Here is a 13,397-nt window from a genome sequence, read left to right on the forward strand (position 1 = left end):
TTATCAGCAGTATTTGCTAATCTATGCTCTTTTGCACACCTGTACTTTGGATAAACCTAGCTAGTTGACCAAAGTCAAATCACCAAAATGGCAATAGGTGGATTGTTCCCTAAGAGGATATAAGTAGTCACTGAAATACGGGTCTACTAAACCCAAACCTATGATGTAATACCAAGTATTAAACTCTTCGATTCAGAAAATTATTTAGAAAATGACTTTGAGAAGGATGATATCAGTATTTGCTTTCAGCTGTGAAGGTATGTATTGTCAGATTCTTTTATTCCAGTGGGATCCTTTATCTATATAAAATCAAAAGTCAACATGGAGACTAACATATACTTTGGTTGATAAAGAGGAGTGACCTAGGTTGTCTCCACCTCCCTCTCATCTCATAAAGTGGCATTTCCAAGTATCCCAGGGCTCCATCAAGCTTAGTTTAGAAGTTTATAATTTGCAACATGATGGAAGTAAGATCAAGGTCATGGTTTCAATCACCCTGGGGGCTGTGACTACTCTCCAATTCACAAGTGCAAAATACAATACGGTGTAAGATGGATGCATAGTTGATACTTGATTTAAAAATCATTATTATCACTACCCTTAAGCAACTATTCAGGCAAGTGTGTACTTATTTCACAAATAAGAAGAGTACACAAAATCTCTCCAAATAATAATTATGCAACCTACTCTTGAGTCAGTACTGTCTTTATTCATTCACTATATTCTACTTAAGCAGGCAGTAAGAACCTGTTAATGGTGTTATCAGCAGTGAGACATGAGCTATGGAGTCAAGCTGGAAGCCCTCCCAGGACCCCTCTAGCCCTGAGCTTCCATAACCCTCTGGTGTTAGAACTGCACACCAGATAGACATCAAATAAATTATTATCTTTGACTATATAATCTAGTAAAATTTTTATAGATTCCCATAGTCAAATTTTCCCCATGAATATTTATTCCTTGTGAAGATGAAATTGTGACTTTATTTCTCTCTTTTATCTTTCATGAGAAACCATGATGGTGCCAAGTTTAGATCTATCACTTAGGTTTAAATATGAAGTTGTGGGCAAGTATAGAGTGGCAAAATATTGTCTTGAATTTTAAATTAATAAATAAAAAGAAATTAAAATTCATCCAGGAAAATAATTATTCTAGAAGATTTCAAAGATGTGGGTTGAAATGATTTCTCTATAATCCTTTCCTCTGTTCTCAAATCTCTGGCTCCCACCACCACCACCACCATCATTGCGAGCAGGCTACCTCATCTCCTACTTTATAGAGAAAAATCAAAGCCACAGACAGGAACCACTCCAAACTCCCACCATTTGCCCTGCAAAACCACCAGAATTTATACCTTCCTTCCCCCTTTTCCAGTGAAAAGCTCCCCCTGTTCTGTATCCATTCCCCTCATCTGTACCCCCAATTCTTACTTCAAATCTCTTAGGTTATTACTTCCTTCAACTATATGCTCCTCTTTCTTCACACACCCACTCTGCTGCTTCCTTCCCAGTAGCATTGCAACATGCACAGTGTCTCCTTGGTCAACACTCGAGCCATTGACTTATTCTGCCACTTCCCCTCATGGTCAAGCTAGGTGGAGGGAATTGCATCTCCATTCATGAATTCTCTTCCCTACCTTCCATTCACTCCACACAGAGATCCCTGAAGGTTCCTTGTTGTTAAATACAATAGATGCCTTTTACTTCTCAAAAAAACTAGACTATTGAAAAGTTATTCCTATTTTTTTAAAAAAAAAAAAAACAACAACAATCAAACATCCATTCAGTTAACAAGTTTTATTTTGAATTCTTACTAATGCCAGAAACTTAGGATGTAGCAGTTAAGTCGATGCTGATGATCCTGGGGTTTACATTAGAAAAGGAAAAGAAGTCCAGTATTAAACAAGTAAACAGATGAACAAGACACGGTGATAGAGTACTAAGGAAGTGGACGAATCTTGATGTGATAGAATAACTACCGAAATGGAACTTTATTTTTAAGGGAAGCATCTCCGAGATGATGTTTGAACTGGAGGCACCTGTACAAAGACTGTGGACCACAGAATCAGAGCCAGAATGAAGAGCAAGAACACAGCCCTGCAATAGGCCAAACACCAGGTATACAGGACCACAAATTGTTCACATGCACAAGAGGAGAGAACAAAAAGAAGACATGGTCATGCTGGGAAGGAAAGTAAAGGGTCTCTGAATCATAAGCAGGATGAACCGCTCCTAGTAGAACAATGATCCTTGTACCCAGTGGGCTAAGGTATGGCCTCCCTGACCTTCCAATGGCCTCCTAAGTAGAAAAGAAATGATGGAGAGGGGGAATGACTCTGCTGCTGGCATTTTTCACCCTTCTGTCCCAGCTTTGGGATCCAATAAACAAATCTTCTACATTTGGCCTTAAAACAAGCTGAAATTGCTTCTAGAGCAGACCCAGATGGAGCCTGAATAGAGATGCATCTAATCCAACCCCTCTCTTTCCACCCCGCTCTTCCCGCAACTATGGACTGAGTAGAGAGAGTGGCCCAAGAGACCAGGGCCTCTTAGGCTTTGGATACATTAGAACCTTAAATCCAGGCCAGATCCCTGAAGGAGGGGTGTTAGTGTGGTCTTTTTTCAATGAGCTTCAGTGGTCAGGTTCCTCAGGGTGACATGGGTAAGGAAGAGCTCTGCAATATTTGTGCCTGGGAAAGAAAATGAGAACCCAAAGATATTCTCCCAAAGCTAAATTCACACACACACACACACACACACACACACACACACACACGCTAGTTCACAGGAGCACAAAGCTGATCTGAGGGCCTTCCATTTGACTCAGGGACAATCTCTCTTCCCACAGCAAGTGTTTGTGTGTAGGGGATATGTAGGGACCAGGTGGAGTGGGAGTGAGGGTTAGTTCTAATGACCCTGATCAGGAACCCATACTTGAGATCAAAGTCCTTCCCACGAGTTTGGGGCTGCAGACAGTGGGAGCAAAACAGAATGAAGAGATGGGAAGTCAACCCCCAGCCCTGACCCACTATAACTGAGTTCAGCTTCCCCCCCACCAATACACACCATGGAGTGGCCTCCTACACAGCAAGGGAAGACTTGGACGGCTTAACCTCCTCTAACTAGTCCCATCCCACCCTCACTTACCTCTCCTCTCCGTCCAAGCTAAACTCCTCTATTTTTCTTAATCCCACCACACAATGAGACAGAAATGTCAAGGGGCCAGGCAGGGAAGGCACTGAGGCACCAGGCCCAGCTCTCCCTAGGAAGCGGGGATCATCATATGGAAGTAGAACCCTCTGAGCACTCATTCTAGTCCCACAAAAGTGCCCTGGGGCCATATGTCTATGTCCTGAAGTTAGGAGGGACAGGTGGGCAGGAGAGGATGGCAATAAGACAACATGGTTTAAGCCAAGTAATGCCCAAGGCCACACAGTTCTAAAGCTATTGATTCTCAGTTTAAAGTGTCCAGCTGGGCCAGACAAAGCTCAAACACTCTGCCTAAGTCTCCCATCTCCCATCACTGGAGTTTCAGGCATGAGCCACTGTACTCAGAAAATAGGAAACATTTTAAAACAATATTTTAGAGCGTGTGTTCTCATTTAATCTGGGACCACAAGATGTTCACTAGCCTTGCATGAGGTTGGAGACAGGCCTCGGGGAAGAGTAGGTACTCATTCATGCCTTTTCTCTCTGCTTCTGACACAGCATGCTAGCTATATCTGACACAAATTTAGATAACTCCTAACCTCTCAGGATTTCTTTGCATTTCTGAATTATATGAAAGCCTGATATCTTACTCAGAAAATAACTCACATCTTCCCCAGAGTCAATTGTGCCTCTCCGTGCAGGGAACTGGTTAAGGTGTTCAAATGGGAAATAGATAGCACAGAGGAAGAGAGGAATCCAGATGAAGAATTCATTACAAAGAAGGTCAAGGATCAAAGTCAGGCTCAGCAACAAGATGCCAGGGATGGGGGGAATAGAGGTTTGGAGGATAACATGTAGGCTGGCACATGAGCCATGCTTACTCAAAGATCCTGGAGATCTGAGCACATCACGGGAAGGAAAGGACTGAAGGTGAAACAAACTGAGTTCTAGAATCCAAGGAGCTGCTGGGACCCACTAAAATGGGGGCAGAACACATGGAGATGCCCCTTCTCACCTCCAGGCAGGCTGCCCTGAAACTCCCATATCATGGGAATTTGGAGCAATGACAGTTGCTATATCAGCAGGTGTCTGCCCCTGCATCATATTCAAAGCCAGATAATTGGTCCAAGGGCACATGGGTTTCGAAGCAGTGAGTCCAGGGGCTGAGGCCATCCATTCACTTGAAACTCCTTTATCACTTCTTTCTTGGAGTTGGCTTGGTTCTTCTTCTCAATCTGGTTTACAAAGAGAAAAAGAGAAATTCATAACATTGGTAAGTGAGGTCCTCTCTCTTTCTCTCTCTCTCTCTCTTTCTCTACTCCCACCTCCACTACCATACTCAGTTATTATAATTATTTATTTATAAACTACCTTTGAGTAGTCTTTTTTTTCTAAGAAATCCAGTCTTTGAATCCCCCTCTGTAGTTATCAATTCTGACAGCCTGTGGTCTAAATTAATATGATAATTTTTTTCCTGGACTGAGACTGGGAAAAATATTGTTTAAAAAATTCTCCTATTTTCTAGGTGAAGTGGCTCATGCCTCTAATCCCAGTGATGAGAGATGGGAGATGTAGGCAGGATAATCACAAGTTTGAGGCCAGGCTTGTCAACTTAGTGAGATCCTGTTTCAAAAAAATAAAAAAGATTGGGTATGCAGCTCAATGGAAGAGCATCTCTGGGTTCAATCCCCAGTACAAAAAAAAATTCTCCTATTTGCATATAATAGTAATTGTTGCTTTTCTGGTTACTTGTTGCAGATTATTTTAAAACATAAAAATACACAAATGGAATTCAAGTGCACCCCAAGCCAGGAAAAATGTTCTACTACCCATCGACATAAAGAATTGACAGAGAATATATGCACTCACATTATGAAATTTTGGTCATGTTCACATATTCCTAACTTGATGGGGAAGAGACTACATTGTGTTTAGGAAAGGGATAAATAACATCCAACAAATTCATTATAAATATGTAGTCCCAGAAAAGGATTGCTCACATTCTTTCTAACAAAAGTGTCATATGACATCTCCTTCAGTTTATTAGAGAGCAGAACACTTTGTGACTGTCTTTGAAACTAATGTCATTTGAATACCTTCAGAGCATCCTCAAAGTTCTTGATTAAAAGAATCAAAGAAATAAACAACAAGGACCATGCATTAGAAATGTAGCACACTTTTATTCTAGAACCAAATTTTTATGGCTTTTCTTATAATTTGGGAGGCTTTTAAAATTAGAAATAAAATGAGCTGGGAGTGGTGGCACACACCTATAATCTCAGCTACATGAGAGGATGAGACAGAAGGAGAGCAAATCTGAAGCCAGCCTGGGAAACTTAGCAAGACCCTGTCTCAAAATAAAAAATAAGCTAGGCACGGTGACACGTGCCTGTAAACCCAGTGGTTCATGAGGTTGAGACAGGAGGATCACAAATTCAAAACCAACCTCAGCAATTTAGCAAGACCCTGAGCAACTTAGCAACTTAGCAAGACCCTGAGCAACTCAGCAAAACCCTGTCTCAAAATAAAAAGTGAAAAATGGCTAGGGATGCTGCTCAGTGGTTAAGCATCCCTGAGTTCAATCCCCAGTAAAAAAAAATTATAAAAATTATAAAAAATTATAATAATAATAATAAATAAAAAGGGATGGGTATATAGTCCAGTGATAGAGAACTTTTGGTTCAATATATATATATATATATATATATATATATATATACATATATATATAGAGGGGGGGGGGAGAGAGAAATAAAATTATATTCAAGTATAAACAATAGTACCTTCTGGGTTGCCTCTATGATCTTTAAACATGGAGCAAACTACATATACTAGTATTTCCCACAGATACTGCTGAATATAAAACTCAGATGCTGAGATTAGCATGAACACCCACAGGTATCACTGCAATCAGTCACTGTGGCATCTTTGATAATATGAGCATCTAATTATCTACTTGGCACTTCACTGGCATTGGCAGCCACCCTGATGGCAAATTATTCAGCAATATCCCCTAAACTCCAAATCAACCAATGGAGGAGACTGAGTTGGAGAGGATCTGCTAGTAGTTAGGATTGAATGACAAGATGACAAGATATTCATTAAATAACAGTTCTAATAGTATACACTTACTGAGTACAGCTAAATAATGAGCTAAGTACTTAATAATACTAATAGGGTAGATAATATCCTTATCTTACAGATTAAAAAAAAAAGATAGGACTTTGAAAAAGTAAGAAACCTGAACAAAAGGAATTCACAGGCAGCAAAGCTTAGACTTAAACCTGATGCCAGAGAGAGACCTTGCCCTTTCCACTGTTCCAGACTTATTGCTAGGTAAATTTATAGGCCTCATTCAGTTGATAACAACAGCCACGCCCTGAATCAGTCCCTAGAGATATGAATGTAAGATTCCCTGATCCTGATTCATGTGCTCTCCTGCAAAGATATGCACAGTAAATGGACTGGTGAACAAGGGTAGAAGCTTTAAGAGAGCACAGGAACAGGGCACCTATTTACTTAGCAAGGATCGTGAAGCCTCTTAAGTCAAAGGGTCATTATCTAGGGCTCCTTATTACTGACAGAAATTACAATTCTCTAAATACAGGGAAGGAGTTCTCTGCCTCCACAAAATACTCCATGCACCATTCCCACTGACCAACACCAAACAGGAAAAAAAAACCAGTTCACTATTATGTAAAAGCTAACATCTATATAAAATGTCCTAACTTTATTGTATCATAAATAAATAAATATCATAGCTTATAAAGGCTAAATTTCCGAGACTGTCCATGTAGCAAAACAAAAGAAACAACTCAGGCCCATGTAGAATTAGGGAAGAAAGTGTCACAATTGTTTAATCCATATGTGGATGATTATTATGTGACTGCTCTTCAAGGCATTAGCTTCTTCCAATAAGTGACTAGCCCTAAAAAAATGAATTGGAATTGAATCCATCATGTATTTAGAGTTTTGGTAACTATCTGTCATAAACATCAAGATGACATCAGTACCTGATGATCCTAGGGAAATACTGCCATAGTCATTCTAATAGTAATAAAAACCTCTATGATTCTGTAAACGAAAAGTATGTTGGTGCCTATTCTCTAGTTTGATGATACAGAATATCAGTCAATGGCACATAGGAAAGTTGAGCCATATCCTTAAATGAGGTTTTAAAGAAAGCACAGGAATGAACTGATAATTCAACCCAAGCACTTAATCTGGTTAGGCTCAGGTTTAATCCCTTTTAATGATTCACAAAGCCAAATTAGCAAGAACTTAATCTTGTCAAAATATTTCTCTAAATTGCAAATATTTTAACCAAAACAGCAGCTTAAAACATATAGAAAACATAGGCATATGGATTGAAAAGGAAAATACAAAGCTGCATCTATTCAAAGACAATATGATTATCAATATAGATAACTCCAGATTCTACAAAAACAAAAAGCTGGAATAAGTGAGTTTAGCAATATTACAGGATATAACAAAGTAAATTATGTTTTATATACTATCAATTGGAAATTGACATAGAAATAGTACTATTTTAATAGCACCAAAAAGCATAAAATAGTTTTAAAACAAATAAAATACATGCAAGGTTTATTGCTAAATATTATAAAAACAAAAATACCTAAATAAATGGAGAAGTATACCATGTTCATGGATCCAAAGACTCAGTATTGCTACAGTTGTCCCCAAGTTGATCTACTAACTCAACAAAACCCTTTTCAAAATCGTTCCAGGATATATTTGTAGAATTTGACATGGTGAAAATTCATATGGATAAGTAAAGAACAGCCAAAACATTTTTAAAAATTAAGAAAAATGTTGGAGATTCACACTAACTTATTTCAATATTTACTAGTAAGCTACAGTAATGAAGTGGTATATTGGTGAAAGGAAAGATACATAAATTAATAAAGTAGTATAGAAAATCTAGGAATAAACCAAAACGTGAGATCAGCTGATTTTGGTAAAATTGCAAAGGTAATTTCAACAAATAATGCTGGAACAATTGGATAAACATATATAAAAAAATTACACTTCAACCATACCTCAGTCCCTTTACAAAATAAATAACTCCAAATGGATAATAATGTAAATGTAAAACCTAAATTTTTAAATTTCTAGAACAAAACAAGGATAAAAATGTGAGTTTGTGCTGGGAAAAGATCTTTTACACACAACAGAAAAACTGACCCATAAAAGAACTTGATAAGTTTGGCTTTGTCAAAACTTAAATTTTCAGTTCTTCTCAAAATAAAATGAAAGTCACAAACTTGGAGAAAATATTCAGAAAGCATTTTTTAATAAAATACTTGTATGCAGAATATTTGTCAACATCTCAAAACAAAATAATTAGAAAACAATGACCCAATTTTTAAAATATACAATATCTTTGAGGAGACACTTCACTAGATAAGTGTCTTTGGTAGATTAACTACAGGCTTATTAAAAAGTTACTCTACTTCCCACAGCAGAAGCCAGTTGTATAATGCATATTTTTTTAATTGAATGCCTCATTTTTTTTTGTCCCATTTCCTTCTGTTCCCCAGTCTTTGCTTCATCTCCCAAATAAACTGCTTGCCCTCACATTGACATTTCTGGAGGAATCTGCACAAAAGAAATTCCTGTGTGGGGCTATGGGAAGAAATCAGAGCACCATCAACTGAAATGTAAAGGGAATTTAAGGAAGTAAAGATGATAAGTTTACATTGTTCTTTTTTAAATTGGTCAGAGAAGGGAAGTAAAAAGATGAGGCAGAGCCAGAAGGAAACTCAGCCTCCAGGAGACAGCTCAATGTGTTAAAGGCTAAAGAGAAAGATTAATAAAAGGCTGAAGTGAGTGGGAAGGTAGATAAATCGTGCAGCAGAGAGACCCTGGAGAAAACACAAGTCAAGAGAAGAAGATCACGGGTGTGTGCAGTGGGGAGGAGGAACCAACACTTCATCCTCTGAGTCCGAGAGGAAGGATCTGAAGGCAGACACATGGCCTGATACACACGTGGGGCTGGTGGATGCAGGCTGGTCTAGGGGTTGGTGCCATCTGTAGTGACACAACCCTGGGAGCTATAAAGCTTTTGTCAACTATGCTCAGCAGCTCTGTGCCTACATGACTATGCTCAACAGCTGGAAAAACAGAGCAGTATAGGCAGGTCAGGAGCCTAATCTAGAACTGGGGATGTGCAAGTATTATGGAAGGTGGAGATCAACAGAATTAAATAAAGTGAGATGAAGAAATAAATAAATGACTAAAGGAGAGAGATCTAGGAGACAGAATCACTGGATGTGGGCTGAGGTTAGAGGTGACCAAGGGCTGCCCTTGGAGTTAACAGCAGCATCACTGAGGGATAAACCACTCATAAATATCATCTGAGCAGCTCAACCCAGGGCCTACTTCATTTCCCTTAATTTTTAGAGGTTGGTACAGTCGTGTTCACATGGTCTTGATGAATAGGCTTGATAAATACATGCAGAATACATTGGTTTTCCAGGCTACTAAGGTGCAGGGCTTGGTTTGGTGCATTATAAGACATGTTGTCAAACAACGAGTCAAAGGCACACAGCACTGCCCCCATCTGTGTGATTGATGGGCTCCAAATGATGGCCATGGTGGTTTTCAAAGAACCACAGATCTCCAGCTACCCAAAGCAGAACACTGAGGAACCAAAAGAAATTCAGCCCAGAAAATGCATGAACATTAAAAGCAAGGGAAAACGTGTGAAGTACTAAAATCTTTTTCAAAAACTGAGAAAGCAGGATAAACTAAATGGGAAATTCCAAGGTTTCCTCTTATCAAATTCAGGAACACTACTGTATTCAATCAGGATTCTGGGAATCATTCCAATCGGTTTCTAAGATTAAATTATGCTCTGGTTTTTGAAAAGACCTATTCAAGGGAGTTACTACAAACCCAAAAGTCCTCTCTCAGAATTGCCTAACCTCTCAAGGCAAAGCCTCCAGGGTGGGACCATTTCAGAAGGCAAGTCTGATTCAGAGAAGCTTTTTCTATCCTTTTTTAAAGCATGTCTTAGTAGCTCTGCTTACGAGTGAATTTTTCCCATTAACCCATCTCCTACTCCTTTGATTTGCAATAGTCAACTGGTATCAATAAAGGAAATATATGGCAATGAAACATATTTAATACATTACCTTAGGACCTTTGAGATGCTAAGAAAAGAAAATAAATCTCTCAGGTAGGGCTCAGATAGCACACAAGCAAAGTTATGAGACATTATGAAGGTAGCTTTTGGGGTCCTCTGTCCCCAGGTACGGGGCCATGGCTGAGAAGGCAATGGTAGTCTGTGGAGGCACCTTCTCTGACACTCACTAAGACAAATTAACCAAGGGAGTCAAGACCCACCAACACCAGGATGTCTTGAATTCAGGTGAAGACAATGAGCAAAGCTGGATCCACACAAATGCATGGCTAGTTTTGCTTTCATTGTCTTTAACATTCCTCTCCAAGCCCTCTCCAGCAAAGAGCCAGCACTGAACTTACCGCAGCTGACATGACTCTTAGAAAATTAATTTCTTCTGCTCCCACCTTTCCTAACAGATGAGTTTCTGCATATTAAAACTTACCTGGCCTTGCTACCTTTTATTCCAGCCCCTTGGAGGGACCGAGTGAATGACTAGGTATCTTGAATACAACTTGCTACTGAAGTTTTAGTGACCAGCCTGTTATTTGCTTTGCAAATTAAACTCATCTGATCCTGCATCTTTGTAATGCTTTCACTTTGGATACCATAAATTTGGTACTTCTCACATCTTTTACTACATATCACAGATAATCTGGATCATTAATTTATAGATGATTTAGGTCAGGGTGGTTCATTATGTACTCTTTGTTCTTTATCACTACAGTTGTAAGAAAGGCTGTTCGTTGATAATGCAGATCCCCCGGCTTCACTGGTAATCCAGTGAACATGCTTCCCCATCGATTCTTCTTCTTACTAAATTAGTAAACATTATGTAACATCTGCACCCAGCAACGGGCTATACAGGTGCCAGGTATCAGAGTTGATATGAGAATATCAAATACAATTAACACCCACTACCGTCTTATATAACAGATTAACTTTCCAAAATTATAAAAGGACTAAAAAGTTGGCCGGCCATGTGAAAGTAAGCTCAGGGGGATCCAGGGGAAATCTTTGTACCTTCCCTCAATTTTATTATAAACCTAAAACTATTCCAAAAATTAACATCTATTTTTTAAAAAGGAAAAAGCCAGACCCCTAAGAGCAATGGACATGCACCTCTCTGGATCTCCTGTTCCTCTATATGAATCACCTTCTTCTTCTTCTTTTTTTTTTAAAAGAGAGAGAGAGAATTTTTTAATATTTATTTTTTACCTTTTTTCGGTGGACACAACATCTTTGTTTGTATGTGGTGCTGAGGATCGAACCTGGGCCACATGCATGGCAGGTGAGTATGCTACCACTTGAGCCACATCCCCAGCCCAATGAATCACCTTCTTCTAACCTTCTATTCACCCTAACCTAATTTCCTCCTTGGACCCCCCAAACTCCTGTTCCAATACTCCCTACTCAAAGGACCTCAAGGTCCAATATACACTCTTATTATGGAAATACTAGAGCACTTACACTCTATACCTGACTAATCATTCTCTTACTTGGTCCTGGTGAATCACAAATTCCCTTGCTTGTTCACCTCCATATTCTCTTCCCTACTACAGAGCGCAGAATCCTATGGGTATGCAGTAAGGTTTGCCCCTATGTCGAAACAGATGAACTAATGAGTAGCTTTGCCACTGAGATTGACACCTGATCAGGATGGGAGAAGGTTCCCACTGAATTTCTCCTTTTACACAAACACAGATATTCCAGTAGTCACCCTTCCTCCTCTCTGAGGCACAAGCATGGAGGTAATCATTTATTCAATCTGTTACTGTGGTCAGTAACCTTAACTGGTCACTTCATGATTTCCAGTTCTACTAGACAAAGGACCCAGCCAGGTGAAATAGGGACCAACAGTGAGTGTCTAGGAGGAAAGCAGAAGCCACACCAGGTATTTCCAACAGAGGGGATTTAATGGGGGGATTGGTTACACTCGTTGGGGAAGGCTGACAGCGGGCCATCCAGAGAGCCCCCTTGTCGATAAGGACAGGCAACAGCTACTAACCTTAGGGCTGGGGGAAACACAAGGGAAGAGATGGTGTTACCAGAACCTAGAAGCTTTGATGGGAGACCCCCCGCGGCTGGCGCCTGGCCCTCTGAGGGGGCTGCTGCGTGGTGGTTGCTTGGCCTTCTGAGGGGGACGCTGCTTGGCTGGAGGTGGTCGGACCTCTGGGCGGGGACGCGGCGGACGCTCGGACCTCGGAGGGGACCGTGGCTTGGCTGGTGCTCTGACCACCGCGGGGGGCGCCGCTGGCTGTGGCTTGGGCCTCTGAGGGGACGTGGCACGGCGGCTGGGTCTGAGAGGGCCAAAAGAAGCTGGAGGCTGGAGGCTGCAGCCAGGGCTCTCCTCGGCTGCTTAAGGGCTGCTGACGGGAGCTGGAAACCGGGGGGAAGGCCCTGCTCCCCCTCCCACCTTCCGATCGCCCTGGAGCGCCTTCCAGTGTCCGGACCTAGCAGGGAGCTGTCAGGATCCCGGAGAGCGGTTCGCGGAGCCCCAACCCCGGCATCACGGAGCGAGGAGGCAGGGCGCGCTGGGAGCCCAGAGACGACAGGCGGGTGCCCAGCGCCGGCGCCAGGGTCAGCGGGGCCACTCACTCACCTGGTCTTCTGGCAGGCGCAGCAGATCCAGTCCTCCTCTTTCTTCTGGTAGAAGCAGCCGCTCTTGCAGAGGCTGTATTTCCGATCCACGATCTCCCGCTTGGAGTTGAGGAAGGTGAAGGGCGGGCAGCAGTGGATGCTGAAGTGCTCGGAGAACTTCTGGTTCTTGGAGAGTCTGGGACCCTCCTTACCCATTTTCTGACTCATCTCACTGGAAACCGAGAGATGGGGAGACATCAAACAGAGCTGTCAGGAAAGGGAGGTTTCCACCCAAGGAGGCCACCCCACTGTGACTCCCAGTGTCCCAGTTAATATTCAGGGTGGCCCTACAGAACGAAAGCCTAGAAACTCAACGTCTTGCCCAACTCTACAGAAGGAAACTAAATTAATGCTTATTGATGTTTATCTTTGCATTTTTAAAGTCATGCTTTATAGGAGAAAGACTATTCCTTATGTTTCAGAAATCTATACAGATAGAAAAAAATCTATACAGGATAGTCAAACAT

General features: G+C 41.0%; 1 protein-coding gene across 3 annotated transcripts; it reads right to left on the minus strand.

Annotated features, from left to right (window-relative positions):
- Nucleotides 1-4,341: 4,341 nt before the first annotated feature.
- MOBP (myelin associated oligodendrocyte basic protein) lies at nucleotides 4,342-13,098 on the minus strand (the record flags this gene model as incomplete). 3 transcript variants are annotated; one of them, XM_081286537.1, is made up of 3 exons in its annotated part: nucleotides 4,342-4,381; nucleotides 12,345-12,590; nucleotides 12,893-13,098. In XM_081286537.1, the coding sequence occupies 3 exons, from the start codon at nucleotides 13,096-13,098 to the stop codon at nucleotides 4,342-4,344; spliced, it is 492 nt and encodes a 163-aa protein (XP_081142663.1). The 3 variants fall into 3 exon arrangements, with proteins under 3 accessions (XP_081142663.1, XP_081142664.1, XP_081142662.1); XM_081286538.1 differs by lacking the exon at nucleotides 12,345-12,590; XM_081286536.1 differs by lacking the exon at nucleotides 4,342-4,381 and having other exon boundaries at nucleotides 12,335-12,584.
- Nucleotides 13,099-13,397: the final 299 nt, after the last annotated feature.

The sequence above is a fragment of the Spermophilus citellus genome (genome assembly GCF_964194105.1).
Source record: "Spermophilus citellus genome assembly, chromosome: 3".
Taxonomy (NCBI): Eukaryota; Metazoa; Chordata; class Mammalia; order Rodentia; family Sciuridae; genus Spermophilus; species Spermophilus citellus.